At 41.2% G+C, this 21,482-nt stretch overlaps 1 protein-coding gene across 2 annotated transcripts in view; it reads right to left on the bottom strand.

The window, feature by feature from the left end:
- Positions 1-10,531, bottom strand: part of TMPRSS7 (transmembrane serine protease 7) — a gene marked incomplete at both ends in the record, with an annotated part of 35,018 nt that extends 24,487 nt beyond the window's left edge. Inside the window, 6 exons of one of the 2 annotated variants that reach the window (XM_080918809.1) lie at positions 96-134; positions 1,334-1,527; positions 2,558-2,625; positions 4,320-4,450; positions 7,939-8,146; positions 10,484-10,531. In XM_080918809.1, coding sequence (XP_080774935.1) covers positions 96-134; positions 1,334-1,527; positions 2,558-2,625; positions 4,320-4,450; positions 7,939-8,146; positions 10,484-10,531 — 688 coding nt within the window. Of the gene's footprint in view, positions 1-95; positions 135-1,333; positions 1,528-2,557; positions 2,626-4,319; positions 4,451-7,938; positions 8,147-10,483 lie in introns of those variants that run through there. The other variant, XM_080918810.1, reaches the window with a different exon arrangement.
- Between the last annotated feature and the right edge of the window lie 10,951 nt (positions 10,532-21,482).

Here is a 21,482-nt window from a genome sequence, read left to right as displayed (position 1 = left end):
CATATCTATACATATACACATGCACATACACATACATATAAATATACATATACATATGCACTAACAAGGGGTAAAGAAGAAAGTCATGAATTTACCAGATCCTACAGCTGAAGAGTAATCGGACCTGAGCCCAGCTGCATTGAAACAGTGTAGAAAAAAAGACTGTTAGTTCCAGAAGTTCATTGTTTAGAAAAATTGTTCTCATTCCATCTTTAAAATCAAGCAAGTGGAGGGAGAGGGCAGATAGGATTGGGGGGAAAGTGGATAACATTTGAAATGTAAATACAGAGACTATTCAATAAAAAGTTAATTAAAATAAAATAAAATCATCAACATCTGATATGAGTTCTACTTCACATATCAGATGAGTCTAGGGACAAGCAGAGTTATCTGGGCGTTTAAAGCTAAAATAGAGCAACCAGGAGATGAGAGTCATTGTATCTCTGAGAAATTAGCATACTATTTTATTTGCTTCCTTGAATTCATAGTTACAAATTTTAAATAATTCAAGGGTGAGAAAGCAACTATATAAATAATAGTAATTTGTCCTATGACTGAATAGTTAACATAGTGTGAAATTTTCTACTAGAGATTTTTTTTATATTTGTTCAAACCAAATACCAGCCACCTACTATATATCTAGTATATCTGTGTGTGTAATTGGTACTTATAAATGTAAAATTTATAGCAACAGAGATAGCTACAGGATAATTTGAGTGTTACAATGTTGCACTGTTGAGACAAATGGTGACATCATATTTCCATGGGGCTAAGACACAGCCTGTTTGGCAGCATTGGTGTAGGTAAGGCATTAGTGAAGAGGGCTGGGGAGGCAGACATCATATGCTGGCCTTTTGTGAGATAGTAGGAAACCTCTGACCAGCTCCTAACACTCACATGACCTTTCTTCTATTCTCCCCCTTTGCTTTACCTAGACAAGCCTTTTCATATTTACCACTCTGTCCAGAGACCAAATTCAACTTCCTGTCTCCAGCGACTAAAGGACAAAGGGGAAAATAAGCTAAACCTCAGTAAAATTCTTCTACTCTAGAACATTCCACCTCAGGGACGTACGGTAGTCTGAGAGTGCCTCAGCTTCATAACCACATGAAGGGACACGCTTTACTAAATATAATTTTGTATCTATTTGTTTATAATTCTCCTTTCCAATCATACTGAGTATAACATTAAAGAATTCTCTTCAGTAACAATCACTCCGATGTCCAGCCTATCCTCTGCTCCTGGGACCATGGAAGAGTCTCTGCTACAATGTTAACTGTGAGTATCAGACATGATGTTGAAGATGCTCTGAGGAGAATTACCCAACAATCACCATTTAATACCACAGAGTCCATATCCACAGCCAGACCCTCCAAGCTCCCCACGGAGGTGCGGTTTATGATACTGGTTTGGATGGAGTCCTTCAAGATGGCTGCTACACATTCTTCACAGAAGATGTGGCCCTTGGCATGCGGCATGACAAACACAATCCAAAAGTGGACCAGGAGACCGCCTTTGTTGTTACTGCTACAGTGAAAAGGGAGAGAAAGAGAGAGAGATGCTCAGGGCTGCACTGTAGGGTGCACACATTCCCAGGAAGTTTGCAACTGACAGACACAAGGTCAGGGAGCTCGCCCTTCAAATGAGCCTAATGCCCTCCCGCGGCTTGTCTTTCAAAGAGAAAGTGCCATGCTACGTGTGTTCTGATCACTGTGTTGGGTTCAAATCTGCAACATTGCTGCACAGCTGCATCTCCACAGAGATTCCCCTAAGGGTATCCAGGCCGTAGTCACTACCCAGTGCAAAGAGGGCAGTTCTGTGTCTCGACCATGTGTCTCCACCTAGTGATAAATCTGCTTTATCCAGTTGACCTGCTAATGTCCCACTTCCTGCGGATGAGAAGACTGAGGACAAACACAAAAATCACACAGCTAATATGAAGGGGATCTAGAAACTGAGTCCAATTTTCTTTTCAAGCTGACCGCAGAGTGGATACTCCTAGTGGCTCAAATACAACATGCTTTACGGTACGAACATATGAAGGTGCTCTGTAGTAGATAACTTTGAAAATGGAAGTTAAGGAAAACGAATGATTTGAATCCCTCCAAGGCTTCTCAAGAGCTTTACTATGCTCCTGAGGGTTATGAGTCTCTGCAGCTATCCTGGAAGTAGAAGAAATGTAGTCTACAGAGCACAATTTTTCCTAAGAAATTATTATTTTACCATGAGATTCTTTTTTTTCTTCTCAGATAATATCTAGTGGCCAGTTTCTCACTGAAAATATTTTGAAAAGTAGTGGCCTGTGCCTTATTCCTGTCTCCATCCACCCACGGTGGCCATGTTTGTGGCCACTTTCCCTAATGTGACTAAAATTCAGATTCCATCTAGGTGGAGGGAGACTTAGTAAAGTTAAGACAGACAAAGTATGAGAGTAGCAAGCAAACAGTTGGCTCATTGTTTTTGCTAATGGGGGGTTTTCACTACCAACAACTTATCTCTGATTTGGCGAATTTGTTGCATAGATGGTAAGAATTTCAGAATTAGAGACATACGTTACCTGACATCTGAAACAACGGACTGCTTATAAAATTTGGAGAAAGCAGATGTTGTATAAACAAGGTTTACCTGAAAATAAAGAGATTATCTTAATTTTTTTTCAAACTTGGTTTTCTTGCGGCCGCATTCCAACAGCTGGTAGAGGGAGCAGCCGACCTCAAGCAGAAGGCGTCTGTCCCTAAACTCAGACATTATCTCTTGGTTTTAAAGTCCCTATTTCTGAAGTCATTCTTAGAATTGTCGGCTGCTCTTACCCATTTTTCTCTCTCTCTAAAGTCTGTCATCAAGATTAACTTCTGGGTTCTTTCTATTCCTAATATTTGTTTTCTCCATAGTTAAAAAAAATAAAATCAAACTCATTATCTGTGGCTTCAGAGCTGCTTGTTTCAAGGACAAATTCCAATATTCGCCACAAGGCGGCACATGGTGCTTACAGCCGGGCCAACTGTCCCCAGACCAGCTGATCCAAAACTCAAAGGAAACATGTTTTAATCAACACACCTTTTTTGTCCTCACTTAACTTCCCTAAAGCTAAACTCATTCTCTTCTCTGAAACACCCACCTAAATTCCAAAATCTTAAAAATTCTATAATATTGTGGAAAATAATACAAAGATTATAAAGTTTAAAGCAACCACATCTCTCTCTCTCTCACAAACACAAACACACACACACACACACACACACACACACCATATTGCCTAACTGTGCTGGGCCTCCATTGGTTTGGTTTGGATTCTCCCTGCCTGCTTAGTATCAATAATTTGAGGCATAATTGGTGAAGTTATATTTGAGGTGAAGGATTTCCAGTTGTAGCTATTGGCAGTCAGTAAGAAGCAACCTGACCATGACTGTCACTCTCAAACCCCTCCACATTTCTCACTGCAGTGAGGTCATTGACAACCCTCTGCGCTGCTGCAGAAGTCCAAATTAGCAGAACACTCCCCTTGTCCCCCAGTGCCAGGCGCCCTGAATAGACTCTTCTCCTAGATGCTTTTAGAGACTCATCTGTGGGAGTGAGCAGAGACGTGCATAATTCATGACAGCTTTGATTTTTGTATTATGTATAATGTAAAAAAATAACTAGAAAACAGTTTAAATGCCCAATAAAAAGGAATTTGTTAACTTTGGGACTATTAAAGCCTTTCAAAGAACATTGGCTTGCACAGGAAGCATAGAAGGCAGTGTTAAGAGAAAAATCCCACACTATCACAACAGCTGCTCCAGTATCACGGTGACCTCATGCCGTTGTAGGAGAGAATCAGAGCTTTGTCTCTGCAAACAGCATTGAAAAACTGATGATTTCCTTCTCACATTTTTCCAAATTTTAGTAATTTTACAGTATTTATTATTTGAGTAAAAAGCACATTTTCTTTTACAAAGTAAAGGGAAATAAATATGTAGAAATCACAAAAGTAATAACAAAAAAAAATCACAAAAAAAAGTGTGTTTGAACTTCAGAACTGGAGACTATTTGAAAGATCACATGATATCCGTTATTTCCAGAGGAGAGAACAGAGGCTGAAAGAGCCGTCTGAATGGGGTTGTATCTCACGGTGAAGATGGAATGAGTAGAGAGAAGAAGGGCAGGTGTGTTTTAAAACACGGATGAACTAAATTTCATGCTTCCTTCCAACAGCTTTCTTTCTGCACCCTATCTTCTACTTCCTAACCCCAACGAGCTGGGACATTGAAGAAACCCATCCCCTGCCAACCCCTGCGCCTGAGGTCTCCACCCGCCTGCTGCTGCCTCTGCAGCCTTACCACTTGCTGTACTGTCTTTGCCATGGAGAGAAATTCCCTAGATTCCTTTTGCCGGTACTCAGGAAGAAAGTCAATATTAGTGATGCGGAACATCCCAACAAAGTAAAAGGCATCTTTGCTCTCCGTCTTACCTGGAAAACAAGAGAGAAGGAAACGAGGAGGTTGGACAGCTGAGCAATATCTGGTACATGTTAGCAGGGGTCTCCTAAAATAGTTTCATCTTAGGCAGATACATACTTGAGTGCATATCATAACCTATAAAACTCAAAAATAAACTCAGTGGTGTCTTTTCCTGTCATTGGCCAATCACCATAGCTCTTAACACATCTTACTTGCTACTGGTAAGTAGTTAAAGGCAAGATGTACAGGTAAAAGCCACATTTCTTGGAGTCTATTGTGGTGTCTCTAGGGGGTTAAGAAGGTACACAGTTCTTATGGGCTCCATGACTACAAGCTGGAGTGTAGAGAGGGGCATGCACTGTCCCAGTCTGGGCTACAGTTGGCATGGTGAAGAAAGGGGAACAAAATCTCCTGTTTGGAGCTTCCCCTGAGCTATTGGCTGACTTGTGTGTCTAATATTCAATAATGAGGCCACTCTTCTTACTGTGTGCAGTTACCTTACCAGTGTGGCCTTCGGCTCAGCGTGCGGTCACTCCTTCTCAAATCTGCCCTGGGTTTCTTGGCGTGAACTTTGCTGACAGATGGACAGAGACAAGGATGGCTGTCTGCCTGGGCTCAGGGTCCGGAAGAACAAGGAAGTGGCTGGGGGAATTAGAGTCTAGCCCTCTTGCACACCCTCTCCTCACAGTGCTGGGTGTTGAACACATGCTAGGCAGATACTCTAGCACTGGACTATAGTCCCCTCTTTGTTTCTTAGATCTCTCTCCTGCCTCTGCAGCTTCATATGAATATGTTTTTATTTTCTTAATATACATCTATTGATTCATGCATTTATTGACACATTCTGGGACTCAAACTCGTGACCCTGCACATGGGAATCAAGCACTCTCCACTGAGCGACACTCCCCACATTCATTGGTCTTTTAAGCCAGTCTCACAAGGACAGTGCAGGCTGTATCTCAAATGCTAGAATTGCAGTCCTGAGCTGCCACGACAGGCTTCTCATAGGGTCTTGCAACTCCCTTCCCTGTGACTGTCACCCCTTACGCTCTCTGAGGCACAGTAAACAACTGTTTTATCAACCCCCAATGTGGTCAAGTTCTTTATTTATCTTTGGACCTTAAGACTTCGGTGAAGAAGAAAAAGAAGGGGGTAGCAGAAACGGAGAAAGTTATCTTGTGGCTAGCATAAGGCCTCCCATCAAGTGAAGCTAAACAAAAGACGGTTGGATTTAAAAGATAAAATCCATAGAAGTGGCAGAAACCAACTCTCTTGAGGGGTCTCTCTGAGGTCACTTAGGACAAAGCAACGAAGTAAGGCTGTGGAAGGGTAGGGAACAAAGGGTAAAGGCAGAAAGCCTGTTTGGGGTGGGGGTGGGGTAGGGGGTTGGTTTCTCTTTGTTATTTTTTGATCATTGGATTCTTGGCAGAACATCTTATGTTATCCTTACAGTATCTCACTAAATCACTCCTATGGTCACCGTCTATGATCAAACTGCATATGTCAAAACTAAACTGTTTTCTATTAAACCACTCTTACTTATCAAACAAGTTCTTTTTGGTTCTCTATGACTGTTTCCATTAAATGACCATCTCTGGCTTTTATACAAATAAGCTACTTCTGTGTAACATTTCCCTAAAACTTTAATTATAGGGTATTGCAAACACGTCAGTTGGGGTGCCGGGAAACCATGAGATGTAAATGCTCTATATTCATGCAAAGTGTGTTGTCTTCATTGCCCATTGTCTTAACTAACCCCACCATCCTATAGTCTCCTTGGACTGGGAAATGCTATCTGGCTTACCAATCTTACCCATGCCTATCACAGAAGCTAACTTATATTGGCACTCCCACAATGTATCAGTTCTAGAGCTGGTTCTAGAGGCATTGTCTCTACTCCATCTCTAGGCCCATTGTGTGCGACTCTCCAATAACTCCACTTAGGGATGAAAAAAGTAGAAAATACATCAGTAAGTTTCTAAACATTGCCTTAGTGCTAAGATTTAGTAAAACAAATTACTGAGGATAAGGATAGATGCGTGACTTAAACCACTGATAAACATTGCCTAGAATCCTCTTGCCTCATGATCACATTTTAATATCCTTGAGAGCGGATCGAGGCAGGCTGCTCCCCTATGCATAGCATTTCTGACACCAAATGTGTGGGTTTGGTCTCCTCACCGAGCAACTCTCCAATTCTTTGCAGACAGCAACGGTATCCAGTGGCTTCATGTAACTATTCAGAGTTAACCCCTCATTCCCATAATAGCGCTCCAGCCTCAGAGAAACCACAAGTAGTATAGTGAGCAGTCCATGCTGCTTCTGCAAATTAGGAGTTCCCATAAGACCCTCATTTCATTATTATTACTCATTACTTACCGATTATGGTGAATGTTATTATAAAGAGCACAGACGAACCATTAGGTGAGCTGGTTCATTGGGGTGAAGCCCGGATGTGCCTAAGCTAAAAGTTTCTGTCCCTGTGGGGCTAAAACACAGCTCCTCCCAGTAAATACACCAACTCAAGTGTTCTGAATCCTGATTTGTAGGTGGTTTTAATGGATGCCCTATTATTAAGGCATGATTGATTAAGTCATTATCCATTGATGATTCAACTTAATTTCCAGCCTTTCTTTTCCTTCAGTTATGGTCTAGAATTAGAAGACATAGCCTGGCAATGATTTGTTGGTTCCTCTGTCTTTCTAGGCACTCCTACGTACCAATTGTCTTATTAATATTCAAAAACCGAGAAAAAAAGCAATATTCTTAGAAGCTCCATGTTAGCAACTAAGAACTAGACCTTGACAAAATACTATAACCAAAGATGTTCACATCTACTATTATTTAGGATGTTATGTCAGGAGCCCCATATCAAAAACCATGGCTGAGAGCACTTGTATGTATTCACTTATGTGCTATTATGTGCAGTTTTTATTGAATGAATTATATAAATGAAAATGCCAATACAAGCCAACCAAGTTACTAGGTTGAATTAATAAGCATTTTGTAGAAAAATAAAAGAGTTTCGCTGTCACATGTACCCCCAAAGGCTCAATCAGATTGACAAAAACATAATCACAGGGGCAAAAACTGAAAGACAAAGGGGACTCGGGGAGGTGGAAACTCCAGGTTGCCTAGTAACAGGCTGTGGGTGGAAGGCAGAAATGAAACAGCTCAGTGTTCCATTCATTTCTTAAATGCTCCAAATGCATTGCATTTATAAGCATGTCAACTCCTCCTGGGCATCCTCTTCAGCTCCTCCCTTCCCATCCCTCTTCCATCCTCCCCTTCTCACTCACGGGGAAAAAAGTAATGGTGAAAAAAAAGAAATGGCAGACAATTTTGTGGCTTTCCCCTCGAAGTCTCAATTGCATCTTTCCAAACAGTGTGTCTGTCTGGGAAAGAAGGAACGTGTACCAGAAGAGGCCAGAGACTGGGTATGCCCGCTGATTTAGGCAGGATTCACCCCACCCCTGGAGGAACTTAAGCGTGAACTTACTGATATAGAGCCATAGAAGTGTCCAGGCTGTGACTGCCAGGATGAATAAAAACACTGTGAAGAGAATGATCTTAGTTTGAACATTCCAAAAGGGAGCTCTCTTCTTGGGCTGCTTGCGGGGTCTGGGTTTGCCGATGGGTTTTCGAGGTGGTCTTCTCCCTGGAAGTTTTCCTGGGACACTGACCACCTGGATGGAGATGTTGGATATCTTTCCAAAAAAAAAAAGACAAATCATCATCATCAAGGCAAGATAATCCCAAACATAAGTAGAGTGACTCAGGCAGGAGACATCAGTGTGCAAAGGCCTATCAGTCAAGCTGTCCATGAGCAAAATAAGAGGCTTTTATTTAGGTACAGTATGAAGCTCAGAAAATCTAAACATTAGGGCTGGCAAGCAAAATAGCTGGGTGAGTAAAGGTGCTTGTTACCAAACCTGATGACCTGAGTTCGATTCCCCTAAACCAGTGGTTCTCAAACTTTCTAATGCTGCAACCCTTTAAACACAGTGGCTCATGATGTGGTGAAGAGAAAATTGTTTTCATTGCTACTTCCTAACTAATTTTACTAATTAGTTAACTAATTTTGCCTAACTGTAATTTTACTACTGTTGTGAACTGTAATGTAAACAAACACTTGTGTTTCCTGAAGGACTTAGGCCGCCCCTGTGAATCATTAGAGAGTAAAGGGGTGGAGACTCATGGGTGACCCACTGCCCTAATCCCAGAAGGGGAAAAGGAATGAGCAATTTCTGAGAGTTATTCTCTGACCACACACACACACACACACACACACATGAATATGCACATGCACACACATAAACAGATACACACATGCACACACAGAGATGTACATTCTTATAATGCAAAGAGAGAAGAAAAACACTAGATGGTGTGCCAACCACAGAGCACACCTCCCAGAAGTCCAGCCCTATTGACAGACGCCACAGAGCAGAGGTCTGACTGCATGGCACCAAGCAGACAAAGGCTATGAGGGTTGGGAGGTAAGAGCAGGAGTTTGAGGGGCAGATGTGTGGGTTGACACCACCAAGTTCGTATATTTCATTGGGAGCGTTGATTTGTTCTTCCTTTGAATGTCAGAAGGCACTGACTTTGTGAGCATTTGTTTTATGAGACAAGATCTTCCTGTGTAGCTCATGCTGCCCTTGAACTCATAATTCTCTTGCCTCAGTGCCCTGGGTGTTGGGATTACAAGAATGTACTGCCATGCCCAGATGTTTATGGCTTTTAAAGGGTTGTATTATTCTGCTTTTCTCTTGTATTCTTGTTATTTCTGTATTGTGGCAAGATTGAAAATAAGCATACATATGATTCTCTCACAGAATATGTTCATTTCCTCATTGTAACTTCCTGACTGGGCTAGAAAAACAAACTAAAGAGGTGTGGTTATTTTTGCTGGCTTGATGAATAGGACTCCGACCCTATCGTTTTGTCGTTGATAGCCACTAAACTGGTTGGTGACTCAGTTTCTCGATCATAAATAAAAGAATTGTTCTAAACTAAAGCAAGAAATGAAGTAGATGGCTCATTAGCTGGTAAAATTGCTGGTTTATGGGCATTCGATTGCTTAAAAGGGGGAAAATGCATTATTTAGCTGTTTCCTCTCCTCCCCTTTTATTTTCTCCTCCACCTTCTGTCATCTGACGCTGTGAATTCTTTAATAATGCATGTGAGAGTTTAGCTTCTTAGACAAAGAGATTTATACATGTCAGGGTAACTAAACTCCAGTGATGAAATAACTTTTAAACACACATCCTTTTAACGGCAGTATTCCAGGGAAACAAAACAAAAACAAAAAAAAAAAAAAACAAAAACAACAACAACAAAGCAACAATGATGAAGACATAAATTGCCTGGACGTCTCTGTTACCCTTGCCTCATCCTCTCACTCTCTTCCTCCTTCTTCCCATCCATCTGCCCCATTTTCCAGTCTCTAATCCTGCCGATTAATGGGATAATATGGGGCCAAGTACACTTTGCATTATTCATGATGCCCTCATTCTCTTTGCCAAACATCCTTGTCAACCCTTGGAATGAAAAGCTGCTTGTATCTCTCACAGTGAAATTGCACTAGACGGGCTTCATTTGATGTGGGCTCTTCAAGGGGTGAGTGCGCCCTTTTGGAAAGAAAATGAACCGCTGCGGGATGAGTTAAGTGTAGAGTCAAAGCTACTTTCAAGAGCAACTCCAAAGGAGCGAAAGAAGTGTCTGGAATTGCCGACACATGCAGAATGCCAAGGCCCAAGCCAGATCTTTAAGTACCAGAACACCGTATAGGCAGTCTCAGCTAGCACTGGTCATTAAATTTTAAAGTGGAATTTGCGTAGAGATCAGTACAATCTCCCTAGACTTTTCTAAAAACAGTATTAATCAATTACCAACTAGTCCTTAAAACAAGCTCACATTGACAAAACCTATTAAATACTGTAAAAATGATCTGTCTTCTTTGTTATTACAGCCACCTGGATTCATTTCACTAACAGCACAATGTTCAAGGGAGAGTGAGGGCTTCCCACAGCTGTACTTACTTTGAGGTCTGAGGACTTGCAGGAATGGTCACTTTTTTCTTTGTCCATGTTCCGCCTTCTGTGACCACGTAGGGAAGTCTGCAGGCCCGTGTTCACCCACTTCCTCCCATGCTAGCTCGAGAAGAATGGAGAGGCAGTTACTGTGTTCAGCTAGCTTACAGGGGAATGGAGTCAGCTTACCACCCGGGTCCAGTTCAGAAACTGAAGCTGTCTCTCTGCTTCATTGTAAAGTTAAAGGGACCTAGCTAGTGTATAGCATCTCTCTGATGTTGATAGGTTTCGGGATGTAGCTCTAGGATGGACCAAGGGCTCAGTTCCCTACCAGAAATGACATGCATCAGTCCAAAACATGTTGACAAATCTTAAGACTGAATAAACCAAGCATACGTTTTCCCACTGTCCTCTCTGTGTCCTCATTTGAAATGTAACTTCAGAGTGGTCATCCTGTCATCCTGGGTTTGCTCTTCACATCTGCCTTCTTCAAACCTTTCTGAATCTACAAGACCAGCATAATTTGTTCAGTAGAATAATCAGAAGGATTATTCTACTTAAGCCAAGGAGTCTTTACTGGTTATGCAATAGAAAAAGCAAGCAATTACACTGGGTGTAGTTCATAATCCTAGAACTTGGGAGATAGAAACTGAAGAACAGTAACATTATGTGGAGTCAACAAATTATATTTTGAAATGTAGAAATACACATATGCATGTAATAACAATTGATTAATAAAAAGAAGATGAATTTGAAGGAACGCAAAGATAGGGTGTATGGGAGCCTTAGGGGCCTTTTTGAGCAAAAAGAATCAAAAAGTGTTATTAAAATACAATCTCAAAAACAAACAAAAAACAAAATACAGTCCAGTTTGAGTGAACAGATACATGCCAAAACAAGTGTCTAAGCGTTATGGGTAGATTCTAAATGTGGGTAGATTTATTAATAACATTATGTTCTTTCAACACAAAATCCTAACTGTTTTTTGCTAAGATGCTATGGTGTGCTTACAGACAGGACCCTAGCATGGCTGCCTTCTGAGAGGTCCAACAAGCAACTGACAGATACATCCAACCAATGAGCAGAAGTTGGAGGCCCCTATGGTTGAATTAGGAAAAGGCTGGAAGAATTTATTGAGTAGGGTGACCCCATAGGAAGACCAGCAGTCTCAACTAACCTGGACCCTGAGATCTCTCAGACACTGAGCCACCAACCAGGCAGCATATATTAGTTGGTCCAAGGCTCAGACACATATACAGCCGATGACTGCCTAGTCTGACCTCAGTGAGAGAAGATGCATGTAACCCTCCCAGGCCCCGTGGAGTAGGGAGGCCTGGATGTGTGTGTGTGGGAGGTGGGGGTATGGAGATCCTCTTGGAGATGGGGGAGTGGGACAGGGAGGGCGTGAGGAGGAAGAATGGGATGAGGTACTGTCTATCGGAAGACAGACCTGGAGGGGGATAATGACTACACTGTAAGAAAAGATTAAAAATATTTTTTCAAAAAGATGCTGGTGAGGAAATGATCATCCCTGGCAGTGAAATTCACTAGAGAGCCATAGATCTGAAGAGATGTGGTGAAAGCTGGATCATGAGGCAGACAAGCTCGTAGGCAGCTTTGGAGAGCAAGCATTCTCCAACCTGTTTTAACTGTTACTGAAGTTCCGGGGGTTGAAGGGGGGGAAGCTCCTTAAATTCCAGAACATATTACAAAAGACAGCATAAGGATCAAGGGAAGGCCTATGTTCCCATTGTGAACAACTTGAAAGGCAGCCCCTGTCATCAGCAAAGATCCTGTGCCAAGGGAAACAAGGCAAGGAGGAAGCACTCAGTGACCTAGCTCAGGGATAAATAGTTCTCCATTAGGGTCAGCAGTTGTTGTAGAGAAAACAAACTTGATCTTAGCATAAATTCAACCCAAAAAAAACCTTGCAAGTGTGTCAACCCTCTGCACCAAAGCTCCTGCACACTGAAGACTTGACATAGCTCTGAGTCATGCATCCAGCGTAGGCAAGGCCCTGAGACCTTGGCATGGAGGCACCCACAGTGGGAGGTGACTTGTCCATCTTTGCTGACCTGTGGGCGAGGCCAGCTTTTCGGTCACTGAGGGGAGCATTTCCACCACTTTGGCTCTGCTTCCCCTCTGCTGTGATAAATCCACACAGAGAGCTGCCATCTAGTCATTGCTCACTGCCAAGTCCTCTGGTGGGGTGGGAATCTCAAGGTTGCTCTGGCCGTCCATCCCTAGTTCTCTGTAATAAACTGATGGCTTCCCTTTTCCTCTTGACTCATGAGAAGCACTGTGATTGGAATGCTTCATGTCATATCCCATGAATCTTTAAGAACAGAAAAAGCATCTTTGATCTGGACTACTCTTCTCTCCTTAACCAGGTTTTCACCTCTAGACCCCACCCATGCTGAAACTGACCTCTGTGTTCAATACTGAAAAGCAGAACTTTGTAAAATGACTCCAGCATCATTATTTTTCCTTGACAAACAGAAGCTCTTTTTATCTGTCTCTGCATACTGCTATGCAAGATCTTTCTTGGTGTGACACCAAATCACCTGCCTGTGTCCTTCTGTCACAGAAACAGAGTATTTCAGCCTTGATTTCTCAATGTACTCATCCATCTATTTGATTATACACTTATTGCTTGGTGTTTGGTAACCCATAGCAAATATTTTTAAATGATAAAATATTTTACTCTTTTTGTTGTTGTTGTTGTGTTGTTTGGTTATCTTGGTGTTTTGAGGAAGGGGTTCTCTGCGTAGCCCTAGATGCCCCGGAATGCACTTTGTAGCCCAGGCTGTCCTTGAACTTAGAAATCCACCTGCTTATACCTCCTGAGCGCTGGAATTCAAGTTGTGCACCACCACACATAGCTTTTATCACTGTTCAACTGAGGCATGTAAGCTGCTGATTACACCATGCGGTAAGATGTATGATTCCAGAGATGTGAAGGTTAGCCTGAACCACAGAGAAGAATGACATCTGCAGCCCTGTTTCTGTGTCTTGTGTTTCTTCATTGGTCCACACTGCTGTCCACATTTGAGCCATGTTCTGCATCCTGCTTATAGTATGTCTGCAAGGTTTGCATCCTAATCCAAAGCAATCTCTTGCTATTTTGTTGTTTTGGCCCTAAAAGCTCTACGAGACCTTAATTATAAGAAGTCATCAAGTTGTACTGTATGGCACCTCTCACATTGCCTCGTTCATAAATTATCAAGTCTATTTAATCTCCAACCACACACAAGGCAAAATCATCATCTTCCACAAAATAGCTTTGATAGTAAGAAAGGAGATAGAGAGCTTTGCCAGGATTTATTAGGTCTTGGGTTTGGGTCTGCCCTATTTACAGGCTAGTAAGTTAGCCTCTTACTATCTTATGGGTTCTGGCAGAACACATAAAAGTCAATTATGTTACTTCCCATTTTCCCTTAAGTGTCACAAGGGTGTCACAATATGGTCCAGGTAGATTCTGTCCTCACACTGTGTTCACATCACAGCTGAGGCAATCAGAATATGGGGACTATATGACTTCAACATGAAGCAATAGACACAAAGTTGAAGATCAAGGTATCTTCTAATTCCCCAGTTTCACTCCAAACACACCCTGAGAAGCAAACAAGGTGCAAGTAAAGACATTGCACTCTTGACCGTCACATTACATTATCAACTCTAAACATCCATAGCATACTTCCACAGGCCGGGAAATCTAAAGAGCCACAGCAGAACCTTACTGTCCCATAGTCCTTGAGGTCAGAAATGTGGCATTAAGGTATTTAGCTGAGCCATTCTTCCTTTAAAACCTCCTTTCTTTTGCTTCTGATCATTGGCCAGCAGTCACCGATGTTTGTTGGATCGCCACTGTCCCCATGTGGATTTTGCCTGATTCAGGTGGAATCATCCACAGACGGCCATAGTAATCTTTGGGAAAAGGCAAAATAAAAGTACAGAGAGCTAGCAGCCCTTTTGTTCTGGCTTCATCATCCCACCACAAAGCTCTGCTTTTCTGTTTAAAATGCTTTATATGAGAAGTGCTCAATACAGTCTCCACGTGTGGCTGGATTAAGGAGCACTAGGGTTTCGATTATGGACTTTTTGGCTATGATCAAGTGACAAACATCGGTGTGAACTTATTCTCAGCCACGCTGACCCACAGGCTTAACCAGACAAACAACTAGAGGCCCAGACTGCTCTGCAGAAAGCAGCAACCTCACAGAAATTTGTCACTTTCATGAGCTTCATATGACCCCTGACTCACAGGAGAGGCTGAACACGCTTATCTCTTGATAACAGAACATATCTGTTGTACGAAAAGTATTGACTTTGGAAATCATGACAAGTTCATAACATTAAAAAGAAACGACAAAATGAGCAGGAAAATACAAAAATGATAGAAGATGAGAATAATTGTGAATACAGAATGAAATGAAACATGAGTACAGAGAATGGATGAATAAAAATGTTCCTCCAAGGCATTGTAGATATGTGTTCTGTGGCCTACACTTGCCTGGAGAGTAAACACACTCAGGCAAAAGTCAAGTCCTGCTCGGCCTTGCAGTTGGCCTTGCCAGCAAGTTCATGTCCTCCATGCTACTCCATGCTCACAGCTTCAGTGTGGTTGTCAGGACAACCACTCTGCAGACTGTGTGCGGAAGCTGGAATCAAAACAACATCCTATTCAATTGCTTGCTCCTCACTGTACTCAGTCAATGGCCTCAACAGCTTTGATACAATGTACAAACCCCAAGTAAGAGATGCGTCCTGGTATATGTTCTACTCATTGTTTCCATAGTAAAGATACTGGGATTGACAAACACCATTGTCAGAAACTGTATCCATCCTGCTCTCTCCTCCCTAAAGATGAACTATTTCAGAATTAAATTACCTTTTCTACCATAAACAGACAGACAGACAGACAGACACACACACACACACACACACACACACACACTTGCACACCTGACTCAACTAACGAATTCCATAGACTTGTTGGGGGTGTTTTTGTTTGTTTGTTTTATCTTTGAATTCAAAGGTTCAGCTTTTCTTCAGCCAGCACAGTGTCTCTGTGTGGTTTATTTATTTATTTATTTCTCTTTCAACTTTATCTTAAAAAAAGAGAGATACGTGTACAGATTTTAAAAGGCATTTTGGCATAACACTATATGAATATATTTTTGTTAGTACTTAATTCTTTAGAGGTTTGATAGTATGCATTGAAATCTACTAGTTACCATAAGTATAAAATACATGTAGAACAGAACATAACAAGGAAACAGTCAGAGTTTTCTTGCTGTGTATAGATTAAACATAATGATTTTTGAATACCAAAAATTGCCACAAGGCTATATTTTTAGCTCTTGGATTATTAATGATTTATGGTCCAGGAGTACCACACTCTGAGAGAGAGCTATACACTTATTTTTTTTCCTCAGAAGGACTGAGGCTTTCAGTTTTTCTTGAGCTTCATATGACCTGTGAGTTGCTTCTGCGGTATTGAGAGCTTTCTGGGGTTAGTATCCAATTATCAGTGACTGCATATTATGTCTGTTCATATGTGGCTGGGTTACCTCAATGGTTTATGTTATAATGACTAAATTACTTTTTGTTTATCCCACTGGCATCTCTTCTGTCCTTGGCCAAAGCTGAAAATACTTAGGTCAGTATTGATCTACTAAGGGTCTCCTGGTTGTCTCATGCTTGCTGTTCTTGTGAAAACGGTAGAATACAGTTAAGTTCACCGACCTACTAACACGAAGAAGACCCCAGTGGAGTATATTCTTGCTCCTTCTGCACAGGCTTCTGGCTCTTTGAGGCACTTTGTGGCAACCTATTAGTTTCTCTTTAGGCATAAAGGGCACGTGAGTGGATGTCTCTGCTAACTGATCCCTCATCAAATCAATGAGACCAAAAAGAATTCTGACTCAAATGATAGTTTTCCATTTTCATAAGTTGAATTTTCATCACTAGAAGTCTCTGTTAGCATCCACCCACGGTCACCCACAGCTGCCAATTCCCTTTGCTCTGAGCTAAGGCTCTTCAGTCCCACTCATCTGCCTTGGTGTATTAGCAAAACAGCGGAGGAGAGACCTTGTCTACAGGGCTGATGTCAAACCTTGACAGACATTCTCCACAGTCATCTAGCCAGGAGTGACGGCACAGCAGGGGATTTGCTGCCTGACTCTTCTCATGGTAAACCTACACCACCTACACCAGATGGAGACTCCACGTTCCTTATGCTCGCCAAAGCATACCATAGAAGCTGATACGTACTGGGTGCTCAGAAAATTTTAGTTATTGTATTACTTATTAGTCGATCACTTAGATTATTTCATGCAACATTGCCAAATATCTAATTTCACAAACTTTGCCTCTTTTTGCTATATAGGAAAATGCTTCAGACAATTGCTTCTCAAAATTAAATTGTACTCAACAAGAATACCACAGTTACCTTACCTCAATCTTCCCCTCTGGAAAAGATGCCAGATTTACAAAATATCTACATAGCTTTGCAGGAAAACTTCTGATCTAATTTCATGTGAAAATTTCCAATGTATTATAAGCTACATTAACTATGATCTATTTATATACACACAGGGAAGTATGAAATTTACCCCTTGAGCTGAGTCCTAAGAAATTGACATATCTGTGACTTCCTGAGCCACAGGTGAAATTCACATTCTTCCTTGTGAATTTGTTCTGAGGAAGATCAAGTGCTGTTTGAGTGCAAAGACCTCATATTCACTCATGTACTCCCTAGAGCTCAGCTCTGGGTCTGGAATGAAGAAACTAGTATCATTGTGATGTTTATAAGGCTTGGAAATCACAATATTCTCTATTCAAACATTTGGGCATGTTTGTTTGTGACAGGGTCTCACTCTGTAGCCCTGGCTGGCCTAAAACTCTGTGTAGACCAGCCTAATCTCAAACTCACAGACATTTATCTGCCTCTGCCCCCCTACTGTTACAATTAAAAATATGTGCAGTTATATCTGGCCCCCAAAATCAGATTTATTCTCTTGTTTTAAAAAGCAAAATTATGTAAATATGTTGTGAGATTGCCATAATCACTAAAGGACATGGATTATATAGACAGAGTCTGACATTTAGCACACAAAAGATGAATACATGCTAGAGTTTGAAGGCATGAGTCACTCCCCTCCCCCAGTCTCTAAATGTTAGCCTTAAAAAGGGCATCTCACTGATGGGGGAGTTGCTCACCAAACCCTATCCCTTATAGATGAACCACTGGCAATTGATAGCACTTGGGGAAGAAGAATTATTCTTTCTTGAGGGTGTTTCCACTGGTAGGCTTTTCTGTGTCTCAGTGAATGGCTCCCTCTAATGCACTTATGAGCAATACAAACTAATGAGTTATCATAAAAAATGAAGAGATGTGTTTAGGAGAGCAACAAGTTGTGGAGAAATATGGGGAAAGTTAGAGGGAGAAAACTGGTGGAGGGTGAACATGGTCATATGTCATAATATAAATGTATAAAATTCTCAAAGATAAAAAGGTGATAGTACAAATAACTGTTTCTCAGTGATAGTTATTATCTCTCCTGCAATAAGGTGATATAAAGACAGAAAAGTTTAAAAATTAAAAAAAAGAGAGAGTGGTGCCCCTGAGGTCAAGGAGGAGATGCAGTTGGCCAAGTTCGTGTCTTGAAAAAAAATGAAGACTTGAGTTGAATTCCCAGTACCTTCATAAAAATGATAATGGTGTGATGGTACATATTTGAAACCCTGGCACTGAGAGAGACGCAAAGATCCCTGAGGCTTTCTGGCCACCAACCTAGTCTATTGGAGAGCTCCCAACCAGTGGGAGACCCTGTCTCAAAGTGGAAAGTATTTCTGAGAATGACATTTAGGTATCCTTTGGCTTCTAGAAACATGTAACACACACACACACACACACACACACACACACACACAGTGAGAGAGAAAGAGGCAGGAGGGAATGGACTGGGACCTGTATAAGGTGATTAGATCTTGAGGCCACTTCCCTCATGATGGCATTAATATCTAGATGCAGGAGACTTCTGATAGCTTCCCAATCCCTTTCATCTCTTCCACTATGTAAAGACAAAGGTTTGGTTCCTGCCTGGGGACACAGTATTATAGCTTCATCTTTGAAGCTGAGAGTAAAGCTTGATAGCTGGTACCTTGATCGTGGAGCCCCAATCTCTATACCTGTAAGAAATAGGTTTCCATTATTACAAACTGTCCAGGCTAAAGTATTGTGTAAAAACAGCTCCATTAAGTCTATGGTATGTCTCAAGGGAAATTCCCACGGCTTCTTTCTGAAGTTTGTTCTGAGACAAAATTTCTTCACATACCATTTGTCATTTTTGAACCTGTGTGAGCCAAGACCATCCCATTACAAGACTGATGTAATGTTCTCTCAAAGGAGTATTGATCCAAGAATATGGAACAGAATGGATCTTTAACTTTATCCTACAGAAGGCCATTCAATATGTGTTTCATTAAAATAAAGGTCAGTAGGGTAATATTTGCTCCAGACAAATGTGCACTCTATGATATTTATCTTTGCCCTTCAAACTTGCTTTACCTTTATAGCTCATGGCTATAAAATTTGTCATATTTATCCTGAGAATATATTATAGGCCGGGAGCCAAACCAGAGATTTGGAATATGCTGAGAAATAAATCAATTAACCACATTTCACTTAAGCTCTCTGGCCTAAAGCGTTTAAGTGGAATTCCAGAAACAATAATTTCTCTTCTGGTGCCACACTTGGTGGTCACACTTACCAGTCAACCTTCTTGTTTCATCCAACCCTGTCTTCTTCATGGATTTAATCGACTATGAGGCCAATACTGTAAACTGACTGGGTAGGTGGTAATTTGGCAATATTAGGCAAAATGAATAAACATAGATCTCTACAGGACATTTCTGACAGTTTTATTTTCAATTGTGTAACTACAAAACATTTTAAAATGCAGCAATTCACAGATTAAATAAGAAATGGCATATAATGTCACTGGACTTTCTTTTTGCTGATATATTATTTTGTTGAACTTTACTTTTTGAGACAGAGATTTACTATTAGCCCAGGCTAGCAGGATTATAGATGTGTACCACCATGTTCAGCATATCCAGTAGGTTTGCAAAGGTAAAGTGTTCAGTAGGTTCCATGTAGAAGATCTCTTTGTGACAAAAGGATCAGCTTCTTCTTATCTTGCTGGGACATGCCACAGGTCACATGCATGCTAAGAACCTATCTGTGCTCCCTGCCACTAAGAAAGCTTAATTATTGGCAGTATGTCACTATAGAAAACATACTATCAAGCGATCACAAGGATGGAGAAATTGAAGAGGTACTGTGCGTGGTTGTTCCAGACTATAAAAGTTTTGATATTTTGAGACTATGTTATTGCCAAACAGAGCTTTCACGGTGCTGAGTTATAAATCAGTTAAGCATATTTCATATAAGCTCTCTCACGTAAAATAGTCACTAGGAATCATAATCTAAACACATGCATGCTCGCAGAAGTAAGTTGTGTGTGCAAGTTATCCCACATAGTAGAATGAGTCTTTCATCAACCTCAAATTACTAGACTATTTTACAAAACCGTAAGGTAATAGGTACAAGTGGCTTGTAGAATCAGGTGTGCTTTCCAAGGAGAACTAACTCAGATATTCATCTAGGGCAGGCTGTGCTTGAGGTCATTTTGAGCTGGCCTTGTGCCAAAGAAAAGATTAACGCTAAAAACATATCCAATTATTTTTCTTTTCTTTGTTGCGCATGCTAGGACAGCCTTGCGTTGATGTGAAATTCTTATTTGTACAATTAAACAGCCTGTTGGATCACAGAGAAGAGTTGAGCACTGTAGATTTTAAAATCCCACTCGCCGATCTTCGAACTTGTGGTTTTAGTGGCCACAGGAGAGGTATTACTGAGAACACTTGAGGTTTGTGTAATGACTTTTTGAGTTTACTCTCCTATAATCACTACCACTTACAAGTATAAAGGTGGCATAGCATGCTAAGTAAGTATTCAATTTAAGATGGGAGAAAGCTTGCTCTTTGAGAACATAGCCTTGAAGCTTTATCTGGTGGTGCAGGCCTGTGTCATAGCAGCTCAGAAGCCTGAAGGATGAAGCCTCCAAGCATAATGTCTTACTGGCCTTCAGAGAAAGTCCAAGCTTATTTTGGGCAACTGAGTGCGACTCTGTCTCCAAATAAAAATGAAAAGGAGGGCTTTGCACAGTACAATACTTGCTTTGCATGCTAGAGAACTCAGCATTGCAAAACCATGGGCTTTTCAGGCATAGTACCTGTCATAGTGTTCTACTGCTGTGAAGAGACACAAGAAAGCATTTAGTTGGGGTTGGCTTACAGTTTCAGAGGTTTAATACATCATTATCATGGTGGGACGCATGGCAACACAGCAGCAGAAATGGCGTGGAGACGTAGCTGACAGCTACGTGCTGATCCAAGAGATTGGGCTTACCATGGACTTTTGAGACCTCAAAGGCCATCCCCAATGTCATCCTTCCTCCAACAAGCCTACTCTTCCTAATCCTTTTAAATATTGACACTCCTTAGTGACCAGACATTCACATCTATAAACCTGTGGGGGCTGTTCTTATTTAAACCACCATGGTGCCCCAAGCCTGTAATTCCAGGATTTGGTAGGTGGATGAAAGATGCTTTGACCTAGGCTACCCGAGAACTTGATTCAAAAAAGCAAAATCAAGGATGAAATAAATAATAATCGGCTTTGAGTACACCTTGAAGCCCAGCCAAACAGTTGTTCTTTTAAACTGAAATGAATGAATACTCTTCCAAGAACTGGAGTCTATCCTTTCAACTGTCTCCTAATGCTTGGAAGCAAAGAATCTTGGGTAAGGAATAATAGTAACCTTCGTTCCATTCATTGTTAGCACAGTATACAGGCTCTATAAAAGGGGACCAGAATCCACAGCATTTCAGAGGCTGACCTTGGCCCATTTAATAGAAAAATCAGCCTCAAAATATG

Source organism: Micromys minutus (genome assembly GCF_963924665.1).
Source record: "Micromys minutus genome assembly, chromosome: 7".
In the NCBI taxonomy this organism is placed as follows: Eukaryota; Metazoa; Chordata; class Mammalia; order Rodentia; family Muridae; genus Micromys; species Micromys minutus.
The sequence above is the reverse complement of the archived record's forward strand: the minus strand, read 5'-3'. Positions and strand labels throughout refer to the sequence as shown.